Here is a 25,521-nt window from a genome sequence, read left to right as displayed (position 1 = left end):
CCAGTACAACTCTGATACATAATACAGGTGAAAGGTGAAAGGTCCCCTGTGCAAGCACTGAGTCATGTCTGACCCTTCGGGGGGATGCCGCTTTTGTAACGCTTTCTTGGCAGACTATAGCGGGGTGGTTTGCCATTGCCTTCCCCAGTCGTCACCTTCCCCAGCAAGCTGGGTCCTCGTTTGACCAACCTAGGAAGGATGGAAGGCTGAGTCGACCTGAGCCAGCTACCCGAGAGAGAATCCAGCTTCCGCTGGGATCAAACTTGTGTCATGGGGAGAGTTTCCGTTGCAATTCTGCCACCTACCACTCTAAGCCACACACATAATACGGAGGGGAGAAAATTTCATTTGCTCAGAATTTTAAAGCCAACAAATCTAATTCACAAGTCCTGAGAAATATACATATTAGAAAAAAACAAGCCTTTTGATTGCACATTTTGTTCAATTTGTAATGTAGTTCTCCACTTAAAAACGGTGTCCCAATTAGGAAAAATGTGCATTAAACTGTTTAGATTAACAAAGGTGGCATGCATAAATGTGTACAATAGGGGGATTTCAGTACAAAAAGACTCAGGCTTAATTTTTAAAAAGCAAGACCAGTGAAGAAACTTGATAGAATGGATTTAGGAATATATACAAGAAACAACCACAGGCTGGGAATAAACTGATCTGTCCATCCCAAACCATCTACCAAAGTATTTTACAAAGCAAATTGTTTTGTGGAGGATTTCTTTTCCTCTGAAGTAATTTAAAGAGGGGAGTGGATTAGCTTGTATTTACAGTTTTCTGTAATTATATTTAATTACTCAATTAGTGTGAATATGTATAATTACTAAGTTGGAATATGCAATTACACCAGGGCAACATGGAATAAATGAGATAATGAAAATGGCTGTTTGGGTGGATGTCTGCTCCACCCATACAGTGAACCTTACATTGTTGCTAAGGGTTGAATGACAACAAAGGAGGCAGCCACACACCATGCTTTGTGAGTCACTGACACTCAGAAACATGTTCAAGCTTAGAACCTTAGCCTCATTCTTCAACAGGATGCAATAGCTGATTTTAAACAATAGGCTCCCCATTGTAATAAAAGAGCTGTCACTTATTTGTGTGGGTGCATGACCCACAACCATATCTCACCTTAATGTTGCTTTACAGGATTGTAGTGAATATAGCTAACATAAAGAAATAGATCTGGGTTGGCTAAGTTCTGGTTGGCTGAGGCCATCAGTGATCCTGGAAATTGGTCTGGTCAAAATGCTTCAATGTATTTTGTAGCTCTGGGGACTGAAGATGCAGAATAGTAGAAGATGAACTTTGGGAAAGGAAGTGCTCCCATTTTCACCCTTAATCACCATTAGTGCACAGGACACAAAAATGTACTAATGAAATGTAGCCATTTTGCTGCTGAATCTCATCAGTGATGATGAGATTCAATGGTGCTTCATTATTCAAAGATAAATCTTTGAACTGATCCAGCAGAACTCTTTTCAACAAAATGCCCTTGGATTTTACTGCTAGCTTTCAGGAGAGATTGTGCAATCCACAAGCAGCAGATTTTGGTACAGATAACATTGGATAAGCAAATGAACTGTCTAACTTGCCATCAAGCAGTTTCCTTTGCTTTTAGGAGATTGTATTAAATTGTATAAAATAAGGATTCTCAGATTAGTTTTTAAGTCCAGTGGAACACTTCCTTGGGTCCCTGAAACATCATTTCATTTATTTCTCTTCCATGAATCAAAGCACATACATAATTCATGTTTCAAAAACTGTAATCTTCCTTTCCTAAGGTGATGGATGTTCCTGTGTTTTGTGAGCAAAGTTCTATGAAGTTTGGGAGCAACGTTTGTCATCTTTAGCTACTTTAGATCAGGTCCCACATTCATCCCACACTTGTGTTTGGCCTTGAGAGAAGCAAGCAATGCAAATTCTATTTTGTATGCTGCACATATTAAAAAAATCAGAGGCTCTGAGACAGATTCCTATTAGCCCATTCTGCCCTCCTCAGAGCAGCCTCAATCTCTGTCACCAGGAAATAAATAAGTAAATCAAACACAGAGCCAAACAGAAATATTCACAACTATCCTGCAGCCTTTCTTGGGATCACTGTATGGAGCTCAAAAACCACCAATGGTTGCCCGCCATAATGGATAAATAGGTTGGCAAATATTTGGTAGCTAGGAGTTACAATATTTTTGCTGGGTTTTTTTAAGAGCCAGGTAGGAGTCACAGTGAATGGAGTGATACAAAATAAATAGATCCATGCAATCCACATAGATTGGATCAGAATTTGTGTGTATATGTGACTTTGAAGAGTCACAACTGAACCTTTTTGAGCTTTATGATAAGTGGCACCTCCCCGCTGACTTTGTCCTATGAATCCAACCTGCACATCAAACATCCTTTTGCATCCTTTCTTGACAGTCCTCAAAACTCACCTAAACACAACTCAGAACCCTATTGCAGTAATTAAATTAAACACTTGGAAAAAGTTCAGAATCACCACCCCAAACCAAAAGCAGGCAATACCTTCAAGAAGAGCCCACTTTTGTCTGGCTCTTTGCAAAACTTTCATTAACAAGGAAAAAATGGCATGTTCATTAGCAGATAAGCTGGTCCAACCAAGGGAGGCAGCCAAAAATTATTTTCTGCATTCCATCAGCCATTCCCCTCAACTGAAGCAAGCAGTTCCAAATAAAGATCTATCATTTCCCCCTCCTCTTTTCCCTGCAAAGGGATAAGTGATGTTTGTTAGTATAGAAAGTGGCAAAATCTATATCACACCAGTGTACTATTAATAGTGCATTAAAGATATAAAGTTCTCACTACTTCTCTTTTTAGCTTAGTTACCTGCACTGGCATGTCCTTCACCCAATGAAAGGTTGTCTTAACTAGTTAACTAGATTTATTTGTCTGAGAATTTATGTCCCTGCCTGCAAATGCCCATGGACCTGTATGCATGGCTTGCAGCAATTCAAAACTACAATACAATATGACAGTATACATTATAAAACTGGTTGGCAACACACACAAAGGAAGAATGAAAGGAAAGATAAACTCAGAAAAAATAGCATTCATCTTTCTAGCTGGCCTTGACTTCAAAAAACCTAAGCAGAATTGAACTAGGTTCATACTTGGATGGAAGTCTACCAAGAAATGTGAAGGCTAGAGTGGAAAGTTGATAAAAAAAAAAACAGAAGATGGCAGCAGCAAAGTACTTCTCTGCTGTTGCCAAAAACTAAAATAGACAGATGCATGAAGTCTCCAGAAGTTGAACTCAATTTGTAATAGTCTTTCCCTTTTTTCCTTCCTTAGCTTCTATTAGCTTAAATAACAAAGAGGTAGCTTTGCCCTTCACTATTATCTGCTACTTCTTTTGTATTGCTGCTGACAAACCAAAATCTGGGTGGTTGAATCTTGATCAATAAAACAATTAAATTAAATCTGGATAAATATGCATATGGTGCAATACAGATGAATAGATAGATATCTGCTGTCCCTATAACCAAGCCAGTACTTACTGTTAATTTTTGAAACAACAAACACATCCTTGAAAAACATATTTTGTAGATTTTAATAACAGTGCTCTTGATCTGCGGTCTAAAAACAAAAACCCCATACATAATATTTGTGCATGTTATATATGAAGTATCTATGTGTGAAAAGAAAACTGGGCAGCAAATTCTGTAAATAATAGATATATAAATTGATCTAACTGGTTAATAATTAAACCTGCAATTCTGGAGAGGGGGGGGTTAATTCTCTTTTAAAATAGTTGGATGTATGTTTGAGTAGACACGTAGATTTATTCTGTAAATGCTGTAGCTGTAATTGTAACATGCTATAGTAAAAGAACCTACAGTTGGAATGTCCTGCATGCAGAAGATCCTAGGTCTGTTCCTTGATTCTTCTCCATGAATGTGTTCTGAAGTAGACAACCTGGAAGGACTACCACCAAAAAAATGGTGAGTAACTATTAGCTGTGGAGATAGGTGAATTTGGGACATGATAGGCTTTTATGTTTGTTAAAATCTGTACCATGCCCTGAACTCTATACCAGATCCAGATGTACAAGCAAAGCCCATCAAACTAAGCTAAGCACCAGGGAAATTTCCTAGAGACAGGGGGAAAAAAACAAAAAAACAACCTACCTTCTGTTCTAGATATTTTGCCTGAATAACCAGAATAATAAGCTAACCAGGTATAATGAGACACAGCAACCTAGCCTCCAAGGCTGCATAAACAGCAATCTATCACCCAGCTTGACAGCAATCTGAAGTGTATGTAACTCAGAACTAAGTGTCCTTGAACTCAATGAAATTTGTGTCCAAGTCATCATGGATAACTTTGGTTAGCAATGGGTTGTGTAGCCAAAGCCTTTCATTTTTGTCACGTACAGTAGAAGACACTTTTACAGCTCTACTACATTATTTTTTTAAAAAAAATGGTTAGTGAATTTATTTCAGGTTAGTGACCTTGGTAATGAAGCTGTTTGGCAATCAAAATATCAAATAAATATATGTCTGTAAAATTATTGGGGTACAGATCAAATCAAGGGAAAAGGGGAAATGCCATTCTTCTTTTTTATTTCAGATGCCTCACTAGAAGTCGTCCAAGGTTTCCAGTGCCAACCATATCATGATGCAGTCACACGTTTCATTTGTTATGCATTAATGCATTCTTTATGAATCCATGTAAATCAAATACTGTCCTTGATCATTTAACCTGTCATATGAAGCGGAGGAGGTAGAGAAGCAGCAACAAGACGTAATTTTCTCACCCATAAGCAATTGATGGAAGGGGAACAATTGCCCTGAACCAGACATATAGAAGGACCCCATTTAAAATATGGTTCAGTATTTGAAATTAACAAATGAATCAATACTTCCCATTCAAGGGAATACAACTAATCAGTTAAAATATACATCCAAATGCTATTTAGGTAGCTGAGGTTTCCCCACACCCTCATCTTTATTGGACTATTGATTTAAATGGACAAAAAACAACCAAGAAAAAAAAATCCTGCTAATTAGAGAGATGCGATGCTCTGGATCTGATGCAGAGATATGCTTTGGAGGGGGCATATACACACAAGACTGTGGCCTTGCTAAAGGAGATGGATCCTCTCCTGGGCTCTTACAGTTGCCACATGGTTCCTGGGAAAATAGCCATTTGAAGGAAGGTGTTGGCAAGCATGCATCTGTGCCCACTCTTGTATCCTGTCGGGGCCTCCTTACCTCACACACATATTCACCTAGGACTGCATATTGATGCAATTCCTTTAATGAGGCCCATAGTACTCTAGAGCACCATTTCTGCTGCAGTTCCAAAGTGCTGCACATCCATAAGTTGCAGTGAAAAGAAGGGCGAAACTCAAAGGAATAGCTTGCCCTAGGCTTCTCAATCATAAAATAGCCTTATTAAGAATCCAAAAGGAAAGCTGACATGGTTTTTCCAACTTAGGTCCATATGATATGGCTACCTGATATGGGCTGAAAACATCTGGACAATCAAATGTGGCAGCAGAAAGGGTTTTGCAGCCCACAGCTGATATGTAGGACTATCAGTGCTTTGGCAGAATTATTTGCAATGTTGTATACGCGTGTCACCTTTTTAATATATATCATGGACCTCAAGCTGGTATAAGCAATATCCCCTACAACTCAAAGAATTTTGATGTTGAATCATTGGATTTTTCAACAAATTCAAATTCTAAATTGGGGCTTATTTCCTTTTGACTTCAGAGTTAACCTGATGAAATAGTTGAGTCAAACACATACGCCACAATTTACTGGATTGCTAGCATTCTATTATTATTACTATTACTATTATTATTATTCCAGAAACTTTAGCTGGGTCTATAGAGGGGTTTACACTGCAACAGTAATCCACTAATCAACCAGTGTCACTGTTGGAAGAAAGGCACCTGGCAGGTCTTTATAAATGCCATAGACTACAACATGACAAAATGCCATGATGGTTCAGAAAACACTCTATAAGTGCATTCTGGGAATACAAAAGATAAAAGGGAGGGAAAGTCCCATCTTGGAAAACAAAGGAAAGCTGCAGTTTCTACCCAGGTTTGATTAATATCTAATTAAAATCTGCCTCCCCCCTCCACATATTCATGGTGTGCAAACACACTGAACACAAATATGCCATAATAAAAGTTCAGTTAAGTGGATGAAGCCCATTGTTGCCTCAGTCTGATATGTTTGCTCCAGATTAAGCCTTTGCATTATTCCCCTCCTTCTTTTGTTCTCGACTTCAAATAACCTCAGAACTCCAAATTCCAAATTCCAAAACTGACCCCTCTTTTATAACCAGAGCTGAATCCCAATGGCAGCTTATTATTCATAATGGTTTAAACAGTGCCAAGTTAAAATGTAGGTACTTATTCAAGACGTTTCAACATTCTCTCCATGAAAACTTTCCCTTTTGTTTAAATTGCTCACTCTTGTCTTCAGGGGATGTCACCATACAGCCACATTTCATTGGCCACATAAGCATTGTGAAATCTCTCCCTTCACAATGAGATCTTCAGTTGGATGGAATGATTCATGAGATTAATTCAGAAAAAAAAGGGGGCATTCAAACAGCATCATCTGGGGGGAGGGATGAACACTGAACATATGCAAATCTAAGACAATGGATTACCCTATTATAATTGCTAATTTACATTTGAAAGATCTAACTGATCAGTCTTTAGTACAGTGCTGATTATAATTTTGTCTATGAATTAAATCAACCAGGTATGCAACCCTATACACACTTACCTGGCAGAAAATCCCATTACTTTCCATTTGATTTACTTCTGAATAGAGAGAGGTGTATAACTTTCAGCCTTACTTTAGAAATTCTGACTGAGGCCAGCAGAATTTCTAAAAATAAAAATGGCTTTCCAAGACATACTCTTCCACATCTAACAGAGAGGCAAACGTGGAACTTGGAATTCATCAATAGTGGAGACTCCTAGAAAACTCTCAGAGAATTTCCCCATGTCTATCAGCATGGCCCCGTTACAATTTCTTTACCCACAGTCATGATTAGAAACAGGGAACACAGACAATGGGAAGCACATGAATATGAAGCATATGGGATGGATGGGAAAGAGGAGGTGAAGCTTTTCATATGGTCTGGTTTATAATAGTTTGGTCTGGAGCCCCTTTGGGAAACCTGCAATGTGATTACATGTGCTGTGATGTTTTACATTGCTGTGGGGATGAGAAGTCCTGATTAACTTGTAAGGATGAGTTAACACCCATGATGGTCTTTATTTTGAACCAACTGGTTCACTGTCAATAAAAAGCCATTATCCTATGAGAATCAAGGCAGGAGCAAGAACTGAACCACTGGGGTTTAAAAAGTCAGTAATGGGAGTCAGCTGGCTTAATAAGAAAATCCTTTGTAAACGAGATCATGCCATTTAGTCCCATTTAGGGAGAAACAAAATATTCCAAAATTAAATATAGTGCCCCAGAATAGCAAGAAGGCCGACTTCGCGAAACAGAAACATTAGGCGTATAAAAAGAAAATATAACGTGGGCATAGTTCTACACTGAACACTGAATCCTTACAGATCTCTCTCATGCAGCTCTAATTTTTTTAAGAACAGAATCTTCCCCTATTGCAGCCTATCTTGCAAGATCCATTTTTTTCCAAATGATTTCACTGGTGGCCTAACACGATTCTCCACTCCTCCCTGATTTCAGTGGGCCGAGTGGTTCGTCTGCTCATATTTTGTAAAGATATAACAGAGGAAATGGGTTTGTCATGAGCCCTGGATGGTTTGTGCAGTTTAATATGACCTACCTGGTGCTATAAGCACGGGGATGTTCAGGACAGAAAGCTTTCTTGCTTTCTTGCTTGATTTATTTATTTTGCTCAGTAAATTTGGAGATCTCTCACTGCTTCATGTACGGAGTTTGCCTTGCAATCTGCTGTTATAACCTATACTCAGGGTTCCATCAAAGGTGGTAATGGGACTCTTCCTTGTAATGTTCTTTTGGGATGAGCTTCTACAAGGATAATGATGTATCTACAATAACTGATTATTAGATGGTGAACCAAGCACGTCACCTTACATAAAAAATCCATGAATGTTATAATTTTAGGATAAAAGATTTTCTTCTGGTTTCTGGACCATACAAAGACTATTATCTTTCCTCTCCAGCCAGGTCTCTTTCTCCTATTGGCTTTATTTCCCTATCTCCATCTTGTCACAGAAAGAGAAAATAAAGCAAAAAGTAGAATAACACACTTACATGTGTCTGGTTTATGGCAGTTGTGGCCTTGTCGGAAGTATTGTGGGTTTTCGATGACAGGAATCCGGGTCATACCAATCACCACTGTGTCTGGGCCAGTATCCAGTGATGAAGGTGTGGTGATGCCATGGTTTATGTGATGAAGAGGGCTGGCAGAATCCTCTTCTCCACTGATTACAGCCACAGGACCTAGAAAACAGAAAAATATATACATATTTAGCCCAGTGTCATCAGCACTGATTGATAGTGGCTATCCAAGGTTTCTGATAAAACTTGAATTTTTTTGTATACAAAGCATAATTCTGTCCTTGCAGTAATGAAAAGTTATTAGGCAACAATAACACTCATCCCGTGATTAACTATTGGTATAAAAAAAAAAAGTTACATCTTGGGATCAGATTAGACGTTACATTCATTATGAACACTGCATTCTGGTAATGAATTTTCCACAACTCAACACACAATTCCAAGTCTATTGCATAAAGCATTTATGTACTATAGGTTTTTTACCCCTAAATCCACAGGAACATATTAGCTGTTATCTGCAAAGCAAGTTCTTCTAACAAATATGTCTAGAGTATGAGGCCCTTGCCACAGCAATGACAATATGTGTATGTACATGCATTTATTGGTGTTTATTTTTTTATTTTTTTAATGTATATCAGGGTTTTGGAGGGGTATGTTAGCTGCCTAGAGCCTACAGGATTGGGCAGCATACAAGCAACATAAAAACAAACAGTATCTTACCCCTGCCCCCAAATTAACCACCTTACAGTAGATGAACAAATGTATTGGGTTTCTCCAGTTCTTAGATGCTACCCATGGATCCTCCTGGCTTCTTTCCCATCCCATTCATCATTGCTACTTTAGCCTAAATCAGCTTTCACCCAGCTTTTACCCATCTCTGGTGGATTTCTACACTACTCTACCTACCCTTGTCTTTGGCCATGCTGGGGAGTGAAAACCTCAAAACAGCTTTGGGAAGATTGGTCTAAGCCGACAAGCTTCCTTGTAGGACCACATGCATAACACACACACACACACACACACACATTATGTATTGTCACAAATTAGAAGAAGTCTGGTAGCATCTTTTCAGAGTAATGACTTTTATTAAAAGGGATAAGCTTTTGTGAACTACAGCTCACATCATCAGATGCATGAAGCTCATACCTTGTAATATCATTTGTTAGTCTAGAAAGATGCTGCCAGAGCTTCCCTGATTTCTGGTTAGCCTAAACTAAAGTGGCTCTCCTCTTACAGCATTTATTGTCACTGTATCTTTAAATTTTGCTTTGAGGAATAGATGCCTCCAAACATCCTAAGCCTGCCTCAAATCTGGTTTAAAACACCATAGAGAAAATCTGGGTCCCAGATCCACATATGCAATGCAATATCTAAAAAGGATGGGGCTAATATTTCAGAAATGATTTCTGGCCTTTGGGCTCTTTTACCTCTTATTCCTGTAAATGGGCTGAATTATCTGGAGGAGGGGAGTAATAGTGAAAGGATAAAATCTCTGTAGGCACCCATTTCACTGCATAACCTCCTGTGCCAAAATTCCCTCCCCCAAAAAGTTGTTTATTCCAGTGATGTCCCAGTTATCAGTAACATCCCCTGTTGTCCTCATGCAGGACAGAAAGGTGGCTGCAAGACCCCCCCCCCCAAAAAAAAACCCCATGTCTACTCCTGCCCTTATGATGCCTAGGATTTAACTGGCACATGGGAATCAAGACATGCACTTACATCCCTCAGCTCCAAGGTTTCCCAGAGAGCTGCGGGGCCCTCTACTGTCTGCCTGCAAGAAGTCAGGTGTGTAAGGAAGCCCCAGAATCTCAGGAGGAGGAGGAGGAGGAGGAGGAGAAAGGGGACAGAGATCAGCACCCTCCTTGGCATTTTAATCAAAGAGCTTCAATTTATTAAAACGGAAGAGAGAAAAATGATGCCTAGGGTAATTTCTCTTCTACTGTCTTGAGGCTAATGGTGAGATGAGGAAGAGCCAATGCATTCCATCTTCAAATGCATTCTAAAGTGCTGCCTTTTACCTGAGCTATGGACCGGGGTGGGTGGGTAATAGGGATTTCTCTTGTATGTCAGCTCATCTATTCCAAATTGCACAATTCCTTTTTTATGGAACACGAGTCAGCAACAAAAGGGAAGCTCCCAAGTCTATTGTTGAAAAAAGTTTTTAAAAAGTCAGGGTGGGGAGGTATCGGAGGAAACATGTTTTCTTCAGGGCTTTTCAAATACTGTTGGTTCCTTCAAAACCTTCCTAATAAATTTACTATGAAATCAGCCTGATTTCTCACAGCCATGATAGATATTGTATTCAGAAGAAAGTCATTACTTTCTCCTCACTCTTCCCCCTGCCACCAATCTTCATTGTAAACTGAGTTTGACAAATCTGCATCTCTCTTTCTCTCTTTCTCTCTTTTTCTTTTTTTGTCCCTTTTACTATAGTTGCCATTGCCAATGTTAGTGATAGATGAGACAGCCCAGGAAGTGGCTACGCATTGTTAAGACTGCACCAATAATCTTTATGAGACTTACAAGCCTTCTGTTTTCTCAGCAAGCAAAAGGAAAACACGCTGTTTCAAAACTAAACAAGATTTCGTTAAAGACTAGCAAGATGATGGTGGTTGTGAGCAAGGATGCCACAAGTAAATAGAAGCAGTATTGACCTTCTCATGGAATAAGATCCTTTGTGTTTCATAATATTTGTCCCAACATAAGGCAACCATAATGGTACTCCCAATATTTTCTACTACTCAGATTTCCATTAGAGAGGGACAAATGTTCTCCTGCTTCCCACCTCCTTTCTGAGGACCAGAGGAATGGAGGATAGCAGAATATTGGTCTATGCTAATTTGTAGGCATGGACATAAATTCAGAAACAATTAGGCTGGTTTTTACAACATGCCAGACTAGGCAAAAATGGGGTTCAGTAGTTCTTAATACATTGTAGAGAGCCAGTTTAGCAGCTTGTGTGAACTCTAAATGTATAAACTATGTTGTTGTTGTTTATTCATTCAGTCGCTTCCGACTCTTCATGACTTCATGGACCAGCCCACGCCAGAGCTTCCTGTCGGTCGTTAACACCCCCAGCTCCCCCAGGGACGAGTCCGTCACCTCTAGAATATCATCTATCCACCTTGCCCTTGGTCGGCCCCTCTTCCTTTTGCCTTCCACTCTCCCTAGCATCAGCATCTTCTCCAGGGTGTCCTGTCTTCTCATTGTGTGGCCAAAGTATTTCAGTTTTGCCTTGAATATCATTCCCTCAAGTGAGCAGTCTGGCTTTATTTCCTGGAGGATGGACTGGTTTGATCTTCTGGCAGTCCAAGGCACTCTCAGAATTTTCCTCCAACACCACAGTTCCAAATCATCGATCTTCCTTCTCTCAGCCTTCCTTATGGTCCAGCTCTTGCAGCCATATGTTACTACGGGGAACACCATTGCTTTAACAATGCGAACCTTTGTATAAACTATAAGTATGGTTTATTCAAACATCTGAATATCCAAGTGTTTTGCAGGAAGGATCCAATGGTAAGAGAGAGAAGGAGACACAATCTCCCTTACACACACACACACAGAGAGAGAGAGAGAGAGAGAGAAACTCAAAGCAATCCACTGAAAATACTGTAGATTGTTGGACAGGTGCTAAAGTTAATGGATTAGGGTGAGAAATGGAATGAAATATCCTAGAAAAAGGTAAGACTAACTAGAAACTTGGAAGGGAGCATTCACATTGCCCCTAGCTACCTCAGAAATGAAGGATATTTTAAAACCAAGTTAACATTGAGTACACTCCAAAATCAATTGCATCTTTTTTTTTTCTTGAAAGATCTACTTTTCTACGAAGCTGTGTTAAGTGTGATGTACCCAGTTCAGAGATAGTATACCTCTGAGTGCTAGATGCTGGAGAAAAGCAACAGGGGAGATCTCTTGTCTTGGTGCCTTGCCTGAATACTTCCCAGGGACATTGGGCTCACAAATTGTCCCAAATGGGCCAAAAGCACAATCCCACAAGACTTCCTATGTGAGCTGCAGATTTAGGTGCATCTGGAAGTCCGAAGAACTGGTAGAAAATAGAAATGAATGGAAAGCTTTGTTGGATTATTTTTTTTATTGCCCAAGAGTCTACAGCCAATAAAGCTGATCTGTTCTTGAGTGGGAAGGATCACGCTCAGTGTCAGTTTCTGACAGCTTCCGACTATGAATCCAGGTGATTCACACAGCTGGAAATGTCTTGGGAACAGATGTTTCTGAAAGCCACATCAGTCCTACCCCTTTCACACACACACGTGTGTATGTGTGTGTGTGTGTATGCGTGTATGTGTGCATGCATATCCCTCAGTGTTCTGACAATCTTCCTGCCTCAGTCTCTATCATCTTTTACTCCTTAACCAAACCATGGCTTTCAGGCCACTAAATGTCCATAATCTGATTTTTTTTTTTTTAAATGATATGCAGTTCCTGCAGCCCCCAGAAGTGCGATCCCCAACATTTGGCAGCATATCACTGAAGAGAGTTACAATTTACTGCTGGATCATAGCCAGAAACAGTAGTAAAGTCTGTGTAATCTATCAAGCCAGCTTAACAAATCTACAAAACTTTTTAAATCTTTGTACACCTTGCATAAAACACTAAAATTCAAAATACTGGCTCTATCCCCACTGTATGATATCATTGCATTACCATATTGCACATTGCAGTTCTCAACCATCGGAAACTAAAAGAAGGCAAGCATGGCCTCCCAGTTGCCAAAATGTTGCTACAAACTCCTGGGTTAAGAGGCTGGACTGGAATCTGTGACACTCAGGTTGAAATTCCCATTTGAATATCATGCTGTCTGCGGCACTGAAAGTCAGACAATATCTCTTAGTCCAACCCTTGTCTCAGGGTTCTTTTTGTGACGATCACATTCTTCATTGTCTTGACTTCCCAGTGAAAAGATTTGACATAAATGTAATAATAAATAAGATGTGAATCTTTGTTGTGATCCCATAGCATTCATAGTAGGGATTCCACATTAGCTCAGTTATTTATTTTATTTTATTTTATTTTATTTTATTTTATTTTATTTTATTTTATTTTATTTTATTTTATTTTATTTTAAATGAAGTTTCTTAGTTCTTCATGCAGTTGGCTAGCTCATGTATTAACTGGTTTCAAAGCAAATGGTGATCAATTAAAAAAAAAAAACAACTTGGCTCTATCAACTGCACTTGTTAAATCCCTAGCCCTTTGCAGAATCCAGCATCAAGCGCTCATTCATTCCTCAGGGTGAGCTTTCTGAGCCAGGAAGGATAGAAACTGCAACTCATAAAACAGACTAAGTGAAAGCACAACAAATACAATTAAAAATCTGGCTGTGCTCAGAGATGGATTGCATTTACTGTCTCATAAAAAGAGCCTTCATCCTGTCAGGCAAACAAAGGGAAATCAATTTCTTAATTTTTATTGGCAGATTTGGGCTGGGAGCCAAGCCTGCACTTGCTTATCTGAAAGCTGGGGACTGGAGTGGGAGGCACTCAGCCAGTGGCTTTTTCATCCTTCCTTCTCAACACAAAAGGACACTGACCAGATTCAATGTTCTGCCAAAAGAGGTTGCTTTTGCGCATTTTCTGATGTATCTTCCTGGGATAGCCACTCAAGTACGTATATGCTCTTTTTCTCCTGTGCTCTTATTCTTTCCTCTCTGCATTCGCACAACATTCCTGTGCAGGAGATCAAACTCTACTATTTTACAAATGAAATAAGGTGAATGAGGGCTAGTGAGTTGTCCGGACCGCTACTCCTGCTTGATCAAATAAACCATTCAGACTGAAAGGTTGAAATCTGCCTTTCTCAATAGTTTGCTTTCCTTGAAAAACTGGCTCCATTCAAAAAAAAAAAAAAAACCACAACAACTTTATGATTAAAGTTCTTGGGAATTTATTTTGAATTTTGCCTGGTGACACCTTTTAACAGATTAAATGGGGGGGAAAAATAGGGAGAGTTTTTCTGCATGACCCTAGTTTAAAGTAACCAGATCAATTCCCTGAAGATCTTCTGACTGCTAAGAAAATAAAGTTTGCAATCTTACACCAACTCAGTGAGAAATTACTGTATATACTGCATACAGTATATACAGTGATTTCTGTATGTAGGGGGATGGGGAACAAAGAAGGACAAATGACATGGGATGCAAACCCAGTTCCTCAAACAGCAGAGCTTCTGTCCGTCAGTCAGAGTGCACATGCCATCATTTTAGCATCATTGTGCCTATGTGAGAAGTAAGCTGAATGGGTTTTACTTATTATCAGATTTACATGGGTGTGCTTTGCACACAGGATCTGGATTGGTTCTGGCATATAAATGTTGCATTATTATGGCATGTCAAAAACTGGAACATGCTTTAAAATTCATTGCAGCACACAGATATTAACAATCAATTGGCTAAAAAAACATTTTTCTCTATTCTTCACTTTTGGCATGGGACCTTAAGCATGATTTGCTCTAATATTAGAAGCTGAAGTTCTATAATGCAAGCTCAGGAAAAAAATAATATAGTACAATGCTTTAAGGCATTGGACTGGAACTGATGTAACTCAGGTTCAAATCCTCAGTCACCCATGGAGCTCTCTGAATGAATTTGGACCAGTCACCATCTCTCAGCAACCTAGCTTGCAGGATTTTTATTGTGAAAGTAACATGAGAAGCAATCCCAAGTGAGCCACCTTGTGCTTCTGAAAGAAAGGTGAGATATGAATTCAATAGCACCACTTCTCAGTTTGTCCCCAAAGCAACCCTGTTAGACTTTTTAGAATTGGAAGTTGTGCCACTGAAGAGCATCACCTCTTGGCCTTCATTTTCTTTTCTCTCCCAAGAAGTTGAAGTAGCCAAGAATGAACTCCTTGGCTTGCTTCCCATCTTTCTTCTGCCATCAGGAATTTAGCTCTTGTTTTGCTTGCAGCCAAGCCTCCCTAGAGGGCACCTTGAACTCCAGAACCGCAAGCTTTATGATGGCAGAGCCGGGAGGTCGCTGTGTAAAGGTCTTGGTGGTGCCTATTAATCTCCTGGATCACTCATCTCTATCAGAGACATGCCATAAAAATGATATAAGTGTTTCATTCAAACAGTACCGCAGAGGGAGTGGAGATACAGCACAGAGTCCAATTGATTTCCACTGTGTCTGCTCTTTACCTTCAAGTATAAATACACAGCAAAATCAATTGGAATAACACCATATCAGCTTTCTAATCTCTTCTGGTCATAAGGTGTATTTTATATACTGCAGCACGCACTCCTTTTTGTACATCAGGCATATACCTGTTTGGTTCATGCTGGTGTGGCAGTACATTGACTTTTTTCTCCCTATATCCTGATTGCATTCACACAACAGACTTAACCTGGTTATTGAATTAACCCATTGTCTGGTTCACAAAATGCATTGAACTATAGCTAACCAAACAGACTGGTTTTGCATAGCATACTAAGCCACACAGGTACACATTTAAAATAATCAGGGTTAACCCTAACCAAGAATAACATTTTATGCAGGAACAGCTGCTAAGTGTTTAACTGACCTGAGTGAGCCTTCTCAAAGGAGGCTATTGTTGTTAAATGCCTTTTTTTCTTCCTCTTTTCATCTGACAAAGAATATCACAGAACTGCAGCAGAAGGTTGGCTAATAGCTGAGCAAATCCAGAGCAATAAAATAAGATTCTCTGGCTGGTTAATCCTACTAAGCTGATCCAGGTTTTGTTGCATTTTAACACAAAAGCAATTCTTAGTAGTGCCCATATTTGTCTACTTTCATTTGCTCAGGTTTCACGCATATTCATTTAAAAAGCCAGAGATTTATTTTAGTGCCATTGCTTATCACCTATGGCTCCAATTTATAAACAGGATTAAAATTACATTCTTGATAGTATAGTCACTAGGATACACAAAGTGGTAAGTTTGGGATCTGTGTCCCTATAGCCAATTTTTGTGAATTGTCAATAAAAAGCCAGTGTATAATGCCTAGGGCTTCCAAAGTGAGCTTTCATAACATTTTACTGGCATTACTACAATGCATGTATCTGTCTGTCTGTCTCTATCATCTATCTATCTCAGAACAACTCTGGGTGGCATATAAATTAAAAACATAAAACATTTTTAATACTCAAAACATAAAAAAAGCCAAAAAGAGAAACAAACCTCATCATAATAAAATCAACACACTATGGTCTGCACCTGGAGAAAGACCCAGGACTTTAAGGCTCACCTAAAAGAGAGCAGAGTCAAAGCTGCTTGGATCTCTGAAGAGATGCTGTTCTAGAGGCAGGTGCCATGAATTTGTGGGCTTCAAGTGGATCCCAGTACCCCAAGTTTACATTTCCAATTTTTGTTGCAAAATGGTTGATTTGGGGGAAATAAACTTTATGCAAAGTAAGTGCCCTCCAGATGCCACCAACCTTCAACTCTGAGCAGGTCTACCAAGAAAATCTAATGGCCAGTCTGAGCAAAATTAAACAAAAATATTTTGCACTGAGAAGATTTAGTGAAGCTGCTTAACACACAAGGCAGTACTGAACAGTTTGCAATGATGCATTTCTATCTACACTGGGGCAGATCGTTTAGAAAGGGGCATGCTTATGGAATCCAGGGGAAGATAAAACTCTCTGTGAGTGTGTGCATGAGGCAGATCATTAGTACATAATCACCACCACTACAAATCAGAAGAAAAGTATCAGAAGGAAAAAAAAAGAACTTTTTCCTCAAAAATTCAAAAGAGAGTGTTATTTCCAAGCTGATTCCAAACTTAATCAAGATTAAGACTATTCAAAATCAATAAAACTTTGGTGAGGTGTGAGGGGGGGGATGAAGAGAATTACTGCTTGCCCATTGACTAAGAATATTGCCTTACGTTGAGGCCATTTTCCCTTGAACTGAAACTCAGCCTTTCCTGATCCTTCAACTCTGCTGGGCTTCCAAAGTGCTAGTTTTTAAGTCTTCTCAAGCTACTTGGAACTTGCAACTGCCATGGAAGTAAATCACTTGTCCTCCGACTCAACGGCTTCAGAAATTAGTGCCAATGGAAGTGTCAGTATCAATTTCATAATGTTATTGAATGAAGGCAAAACGGAGCCCAGTCCCACACTCCTGACAGGTTGTCAGAGTGATGGATTGTGGATGAGAAGACAGACAGCTGTGACAGGAAAGGCAATGACTCAAGATCAATTAACCTGACAAGGCTATCTTGAAAGCCTCATCATTTAATACTGACATCGGCACATTCTCCTTTAGAGAAGAGACTCTTGTAACACACAGTTTCACCCTTTCCAACTGTAACTGGAAATTTGCAGAACCCAGCAGGGCATGCTTCTCCCTGAACGTTCATTGATTTACAAGACTCTGAAAACACCCTAGACGGTCATTAGCAGCCTTTCATTTTCAACTCGCCATTTTTGTGTAATTCTTCCATTAACATTACAAAAGAAAATTCATACGTAAAAGGCATGTCTCTGTGTGTTTCTGCACTGCAAGACATAGGAATCATACGATTTCATCAAATTAAGGAAACTTGCAGGATTTGAAGACTGCAGTTTAAAAGCAGTTTCCCCTTCTGCTTGTCCTGTATCTAAAACAGTCAGTTTTCTCAGAGTATTTCCAATGTACTCCAGCTGAAAACTAACTTTTATGTACTGTATAGTTTGGGAGAAACATGATCTTTCCACATCTCCATAAGCCTAATTTATTTCAAAAAGGAAACCTGATGCAGGATTGGAGATTAGTCAAATCTTAAGCAAACGCAGTTAAATTACAGTTTATGTACCTAACTGTGAACTATCACAAGGATTTTGTAGGCAAATACAAAAGCCCATCTGCCAATCTTACACAGTTTTGTACAAAGGACCCACATTTCTTTGACCAAGTTTTTTTTTTTTAAAGCATGCACCTCATGACTGAAAAGCAGGCATATTTCTACCTCACTTCTGAACACCCCTGTATCAAAACTGGCTTCATATGTCATATGAACTCAGCCAACACTGGCTTATTCAAAAACTATGACTGAAAATAGCAGTACCAAAAATGGAGTTCAACTTTAGCCCTTTTGTGTTCTTTTTTCCCCCACTTTTGAAAGATGGTGGAGTTGGAAGGCCAAAATGAATGTGCTCTTGCAAATATTCTTATTTTTCAAAGAATGTATTGTTTTTTCCTCCAAGAGCCCAAGTCAGCTTACATGGAAATCTCCATTTTATTACAAAGCAATCCTAGAAGGTGGGTTGGGCTGAGAATGACTGACACAAAATCATGGAGTTTTCATGGCTGAGGGTAAACTTGGACCTGACCTTCTCTAGCCCTAACCTAGCATTTTAATCATGTCCACACTGGTTCTCTTAAGGGACCCATTTTATTTCTTTCAACTCCTGAAATGTCCTTTCAAAGAGACCCTCATTCATGTTTGGAATTTGGCTTTCAACTTGCTGCAGAAAACCTGGTGAAATCCTTAAGTTGACAGAGGGGGTGACCAGATTTGTAGAATTGGTCCCTGGCTTCACAAAGGAAGAAGGCTTGTGCTGCCTTTGTCAACCCCTTTCCAGCTGAAAGGAAAAAGGACAGCACTGCTGTCTCTTATGGACAGATTTAGAAACTAAATGCTGTCACAGAGCTAATTGTTAATCTGAGAATGAACACTGAGCTCTCTACATTGCTGGCATCCTCACCAGGTGCTTACATGCCTTTCCAAACATGCCACACCACAGCATCTGCCACCCTACCCTATATAATCTGAAAAGAACCAAAATGTGCAAAGGAGTAAAGGCTAAGAAGCTCAGAGGATCAAAGAAGGAATCAGCTGCTACTCCACAAATTTGATATACTGCTGATACCTGCAGCCTATATAACCTCTTTAATAAATTAGAGAGCTATTCATTTAAATGAATTCCACTGTGCCACTGCTGCCAGTTAATCTGTAATTCAGATACATCAGTCGGGAGGCAAGATTCCAGAATAGAGAATTATTGATTCCTCCAAGGGGTTGGGCTTTCTAAAACAATTTGGCATGCACTTGCTCTGGCAGGTGCCTAGACCAGGGAGCGTCAGCAGGGATCACCAATGCAATTTTCATTAAAAAAAAAAAAAAAAGTGCCACCTATTGGGAGAAGCCAAACCATGGACAGCTCAGGCCTTCTTTAGCTTGTTATTGTTGCTTAGAGCTTAGATCCTTGTTTTGCTCTCCCCGCCCCACCCCCCAGTCTTGCCAAACGCTTCCCAGGTCTCCTTGCACCAGGAGATGAATTTCTTATTGGATCTGGACATGCAACGGTCTGCGTGCCTGGGATGTATTTCAATCATTCTTTGTCTCAGTTTGGACAAAATGGGAATAGTTCCTCAACTGAGTGGGGAGAACAATGTGGTTGTTACTGTTGCTGCTGTGATGGTTGTGTAGCTGCCAGAATAATCATGGAAGGGGGGACAGCACCCACGAATGGTAGACATACACAGATCTACCCTTCTGTCCCCTTTTTTTTATATTTCTTGGCTTCTTATTTTGCTGACAGCTTTTTAATAACCTTTCTTTCTGATCTCCAGGTTTCTTTCTTTTGCACATCACACAAAACACTACTGAGGAAAGATTTGTGTTTGAATTACTTGCCTAGAAAGGACTTCTTAATTAGGCTGAGGGCACATGAGAATTAGGCTGAGGGCACAAGAAAATGAGTTGAAGAGCCTCATGCAGGCCAGAGGGGCAGGTTGTCCACCCTTGTCCTAAATAATATATCTCCATGTAATTCTAAAAGCAAACAATTTAATAACAATTTAACAATTTAATAATGTTATCAGTAATATAATGTTATCTACTTTTCATAATCAGTTTGCATGGCATTTTAAGAAGTGTAAGAGGTTCTTATGGATGTTGCAGAAATCTAATCTTGGAAAGTCTTATTAGAATTGTTCTAGCTGATGGTTCCAAGCCTAATGCATCAATCAATGCATCAAATCTCAATTTTCAGATGTTGCTGTTCTCTGAATTTCACCATGATGCCATTACTGATGAAACGTTATGCCCCAAATTCTTTTGATAATGTATAGTTTAGGACCTGTCCAGCAACTTCTATATAAATGTGTGTGGAAATGCATATATTTGTTTTTTAAATAATTAGAAACTCATATTTTATGAAAAACAATATTCAAATGTTAAATGTTTTATGTTTGACTTTAGTAAGAGAGTTGGTTATGTACAGAGATGAAAATGGGATGAAATGGATTTATGCATGTAAGTGAAGCAATAAAATGGAGGTCAGACCATATACCACCAGCACTGTCAACTACATAAGAGATACCCCAGACTTCCTAAGAAAACTGAACTCCATAGCAGTCTCTCTAACAACACAATTTTAGCCACCATCACCGGTCCCAACGTATACAAGATTAGAGGCACCTTCACATGTTCTTCCTCTAATGTGATATATGCCATCATCTTTCAGTAATATCCCTCTGGATTCTATATAGGACAGAGGAGACAAACTTTGTGTAACAGAATTAATGGACACAGGTTTGACATCAGGACTCAAAACAAGGACAAAGTAATATCAGAGCTTTTCAACCTCCCAGGACACTCTCTGGCAGACCTCAGTGTGACTGTTTTAGAAAAACAGTACCATGGAGAGATAGATTGCTGAACTCACATACATCAAAAGGTTTATGGCAATCTCAGAAATCCTCAACACAATGGGTTTTTAACAGATTACAATTGTTAACTGATAAGATCTGTCTTGCATGTACCTGCATCTACATAACTGACTTGACTTCTTTTCCTTCTCCCACTCCCCTGCACCTCATCCCAGTTTAAATCCTACATCACTCTAGCCACTCAATGCATCTGATGAAGTGAGCCACAGCTCATGAGAGCACATGCCTTTTAATAAAAAAGTTGTTAGTTGGAAATGGTGCTATCAGACTCATCATGACTTGTTTGCTGGATGCCAGAGGAAATGCACAGAGAAGAAAAGGGTATAGTTTCAATTCCTAAGGCAGTTTTAGTTACTTTGATGAGGTATGTGACTAAAACTATGGGTAAGGTAGACAAGGGTTAGGATACAAATAGACATTTCAGGATCATCAGCAGAATAGCTTTTTAAAATGGGACCCAGAGGTACTTAAAGAACCATGAAACCAAGTCATCCCTTGGTCTGCTTATCTTGCTGACTGAAGGTATGAACAGCTTCTGTCAATATCTTACTGACAGCACAAATGTGTATCCATCTCTTGCGTACAGCTGGCTTTAGAGATCAGAAAGATTTTGCAGAGATAACTTGTAGTTTATTACAGGTCAGATGGACAAGAGTGTCTGAAAGAGCAGATGACAATCAGAAGAAGAGATGATCAACAAAACCATGACTCCAGGAGGCAGGCTGTTCCACTGCTTAAAAGCTCTCAAAGTCACGCAATGGTTCTAATGCCAAAGTGTAACTGACCCACTCCAGATCACTTTTCTGCTGGGGGATCCTGTCTAGAAGCTGTCAGACCTAAAAAAATCTGGTCCTACTGTCAGCTGCCCATTTCATCCCCAACAGAATCAGAACAAAGCCAGCACACAGTGACAGAACATACAAGGAAGAGAGCAGTATCAGAAACTAGTTAATCTGCAGGCAAGAACATTATGTTCCTTCTTGCTGACTGAATTTGGGAAATATAATAATAATAATAATAATAATAATAATAATAATAATAATAATAATAATAATAATTTTATATGAAAGTCAAATATGCAGGAATTATTGTCATGCAATCGTAGAAAATAAGAGTTGGATGATACTTTAAAGATCATCTAGTTCACCCCGTTCTCTGCAGGAATCCTCTACTACAACATCCTCTTTTCAAATACATCTAGAAAAGGAGATCCTGCCATCTCTTGAGGTAGCCTGTTCCACTGCTGAGTAGCTCTTACCATTAGGACATCTTTCCTGATGTCCAAACAAAATCTACTTCATTGCAATTTGTTTCTTGTCCCTCTTCTGGTACAACTCTGATCAATGTTTTCCAGTCCTCCAGATGACAGCCCTTCAGTTACTTGACATATCTACCTGAAGTCTTCTGTTTTCCAATCTAAAAATACCCAATACCTCCAAAGCTCCCTTTGTCATTTTCCCAAAACCCCTTATCATCTTTGTTGCCCTTCTCTTGACATGTTTCAATTTGTCAGTGTCTTTCCTAAAATGTGGTGCCCAGAATTGTTCATAATATTCTAGGTGTGGTCTGACAAATGCAGAGTAGAGAGAAATCATGACTCCTTTTGAACCTCACAGCCTATTTCGGTTGATGGAACCTAGGCTGATTTTTAAAAAATATTTTTTGAAGCTGTATAAGTCACACTGACTTATGTTCAACTTGTGATCCTCAAAGACACCGAAATCCTTTTTGCATGTGCTGCTGCCCAATATAATCTCCTTCTCCACCTTCTATTCATGTATTTGACTTTTCCTACCCAAAGGTAGGATTTTGCATTTGTCCCTCTTAAAATTTATCTTAATTGTTTCTGTTCATTGTCCATCTTTTCAAGATTTTTCTGAAGTTGTCTTCTATGGTGATTGTTATCCTCCTATTGCTATGTCATCTGCAAATTTAATAATAGTATTTTCTGATCCCCTCAATCAAATTATTTATATATGTGTTTAACAGCATAGAGCGTTGAAATCATTTTGGTATGCCACTTGACACTTCTTTCCATTTTGATGTGGAACCATTGACATGCACTCTAACAGCATTGTCCAGCCCACATTTTGCCAGCTTCTCTACTAAAATCTCATAGGATACTTCGTTGAACGATCTTTTGAAATCAAGGTACATCACTGATGAAGTTACCTAGTTGGGTCATGAAATGTCTGCAAGCAAATAACCAAGCTCAGAGAGCACCAAGGACTCCACAATTCCACCTGAGCTACGTATATTCTCTTCTGTTAGCACCTCATTATCTGCTACTATCCTAACATCTTTTCCTAAATCTATCCCTTCCCTTTTCTTCCATTTACTACGGACACAGCCAGAAAAGCCCTTTTTATTGCTTTTAGCTTTCCTTATGAGCTTAACTTCCTTTTGCATTTAAACTGTTCTCTTTTTTTGGTAAATATTTACTTCTTGCTGGTACACTTCCTGGGTATTACACACATTTTCCATGGTAATCCTTAGATCGTGTAACCTAACCGACTCCTAAGTTTACTTGGCACTTTCCTATCTTGCATCTTTTAAAAATCCTGTTCCCAGCACTTGGTGTAGCACTATTTTCCAGTCCCCCCCCCCTCCTCCTCCTCCTCCTCCTCCTCCTCCTCCTCCTCCTCCTCCTCCTCCCCCTCCCCCTCCCCCTCCAAAACATTCAGGTTAAAGCCCACCAGATCAGTCTTGCAAGGCACTTTCCAGACATATTCTTTCCACTTCTCATCTCCTGCCAAGAGTCCCTCATCTCAGAAGAGCATCCCATTATCAGAATCCAAACTATTCTCATTGGTATCAGCTGCTAGCCAGCTGTTTTTTGTTTTTCAGTCTTCCTGCCCAGTGCTTCACAGTCCCATGCAGTGTCTTCAGGGCTAATTCTGATTGTGTCATTTCTTCCCATGTGAATCAGTAGCCAAGTTTATTTGTCACTGCTTAAGGAACTTGAGGAGTCTCTGGGTTTTGTAAGTAAGAGAAGTGGGTACCTTGGGAAGAGGAAGGTTTGTTTTGAAAGCACATTCCAAGAACAGAAAAGGACCAAGGAAATGGGGTGAGCTAAGTCATACAGAATCCATGGGACACATCCACTGGAGTAAGACACCATGTTTTTCCTGACAATGACAAATCACCTTGGCATCTGTGGTGGAGGCCATGCAGCTCATCTCTTTCCTGATTGAAATCTGTTTAAAGTGGAAGGTGTGAAGGCAACACCTGCCTCTTAGCATCATCAGAACAAACTGTATTACAAGCATTTTGTTCATTTCTGGATAGCTTCCAAGGAATCTGGAGGAGTCCCACAGTATTGACTTATTTGAATAGCAACCAAATGACTGGTATTTGGAATATGAAAGCCAGTAACCAGATGGTGTTTTGGATCATCCAACCTATCTATTTAGAAGATCGTGTAGTTCTTTGCTGACTCTTCTTTTTGTTGGGCAGGGGTGGGGAGGATGCCAGGATTATGTGAAATTATCTTATCTCTTTGGGCATAAGAGGTCATGCCTATTGATAAGTGGAGAGCTTGGTTCCTGGGTTCATATACCTACACAACAAGCCATAAACTCTTTTTATGATGATCAACAGGGACACAAAATGAAGAATTCTGGGCATAGAATGATATCAGGAGAAGGCAGATAGGGATTAAAAATAACCAAAACCCAACCAGGAAGTCTATGGAATCCATGCTCCAGTTATTTTTATCACCTTGAATTTATGTTCTGTTTTTCTTGAATAAATGTTACTTTTATTTAACTAGGTCCAATTATTCAAAGTTCTTACACCAACAAAGCAAAACAAAACATATAACCCTAATGGTCTGAAATGTGCTATTCGTGATAAAATGCAGACAACAAAGAGTTTGGAAAGCTGCTTAAATGAAATAGGAAAAGCGCACAGAGCACAAACATTCTTTTCCGGCATAAATTGTGCAGGCCCGCCATGGGCTCACTAGCATTAGACAGATGCAAAATCAATATAAATTTATATAGTGATGTGGTTTAATTACAGTTTAGACTTTCTATGCTCACCTACCTATTAATGCAATAAAACAAGTATGAAGTTTGAAAAAAAATATCATTTCAAGTTTACTTTGTAAATGAATTAAGGTTTGGTCAATTCATATACAGTATAGCTGGCCAATGTTACCGGAAGGCAATAATCTGCGGTAGATTTGGTTCTGCCATGTTAGAGCAATCAGAAATGGCAATTCTCATGTGGCTACTTTAGTGTCGGATCTGGAAACTTCAGTTAGTACAGACTTCAGCAAATTGGCTGTTCTGAGATTATAGTGCACCTATGTTGAAGGTATTATGGTACCTGCCAATTAATTTCTGGAAAGATAGAAAAAAAGCTTTTTACCTTTAAAAGCCCCTACTGAAGAGAAGGCTTTTGTCCACAGTCAGCCCGCACACTAGAATACACAGTGAAGCCATTTGAGGAAGTTGTCTAGAGTTGTTTGTCTCTCAGCAACTCAGGGTTTGAGCTTCTCTATTGATGCTTTCTTTACTGAGTTGGCAGGATTAATTGCTTTTAAAAAGGACTTTGAAACATAACTCTGAAGCAGCTTTTAATT

General features: G+C 39.3%; 1 protein-coding gene across 3 annotated transcripts in view; it reads right to left on the bottom strand.

Moving 5' to 3' along the window:
• NTRK3 (neurotrophic receptor tyrosine kinase 3) overlaps window positions 1–25,521 on the bottom strand; it is a 383,693-nt gene that overhangs the window by 120,398 nt on the left and 237,774 nt on the right. For all 3 annotated transcript variants that reach the window (XM_063314185.1, XM_063314186.1, XM_063314183.1), the window contains exon 12: window positions 8,271–8,459. In XM_063314185.1, the coding sequence (XP_063170255.1) occupies window positions 8,271–8,459 (189 nt within the window). The remainder of the gene's footprint in view (window positions 1–8,270; window positions 8,460–25,521) is intronic.

The sequence above is a fragment of the Candoia aspera genome, chromosome 13 (assembly GCF_035149785.1).
Source record: "Candoia aspera isolate rCanAsp1 chromosome 13, rCanAsp1.hap2, whole genome shotgun sequence".
NCBI lineage: Eukaryota > Metazoa > Chordata > Lepidosauria > Squamata > Boidae > Candoia > Candoia aspera.
The sequence above is the reverse complement of the archived record's forward strand: the minus strand, read 5'-3'. Positions and strand labels throughout refer to the sequence as shown.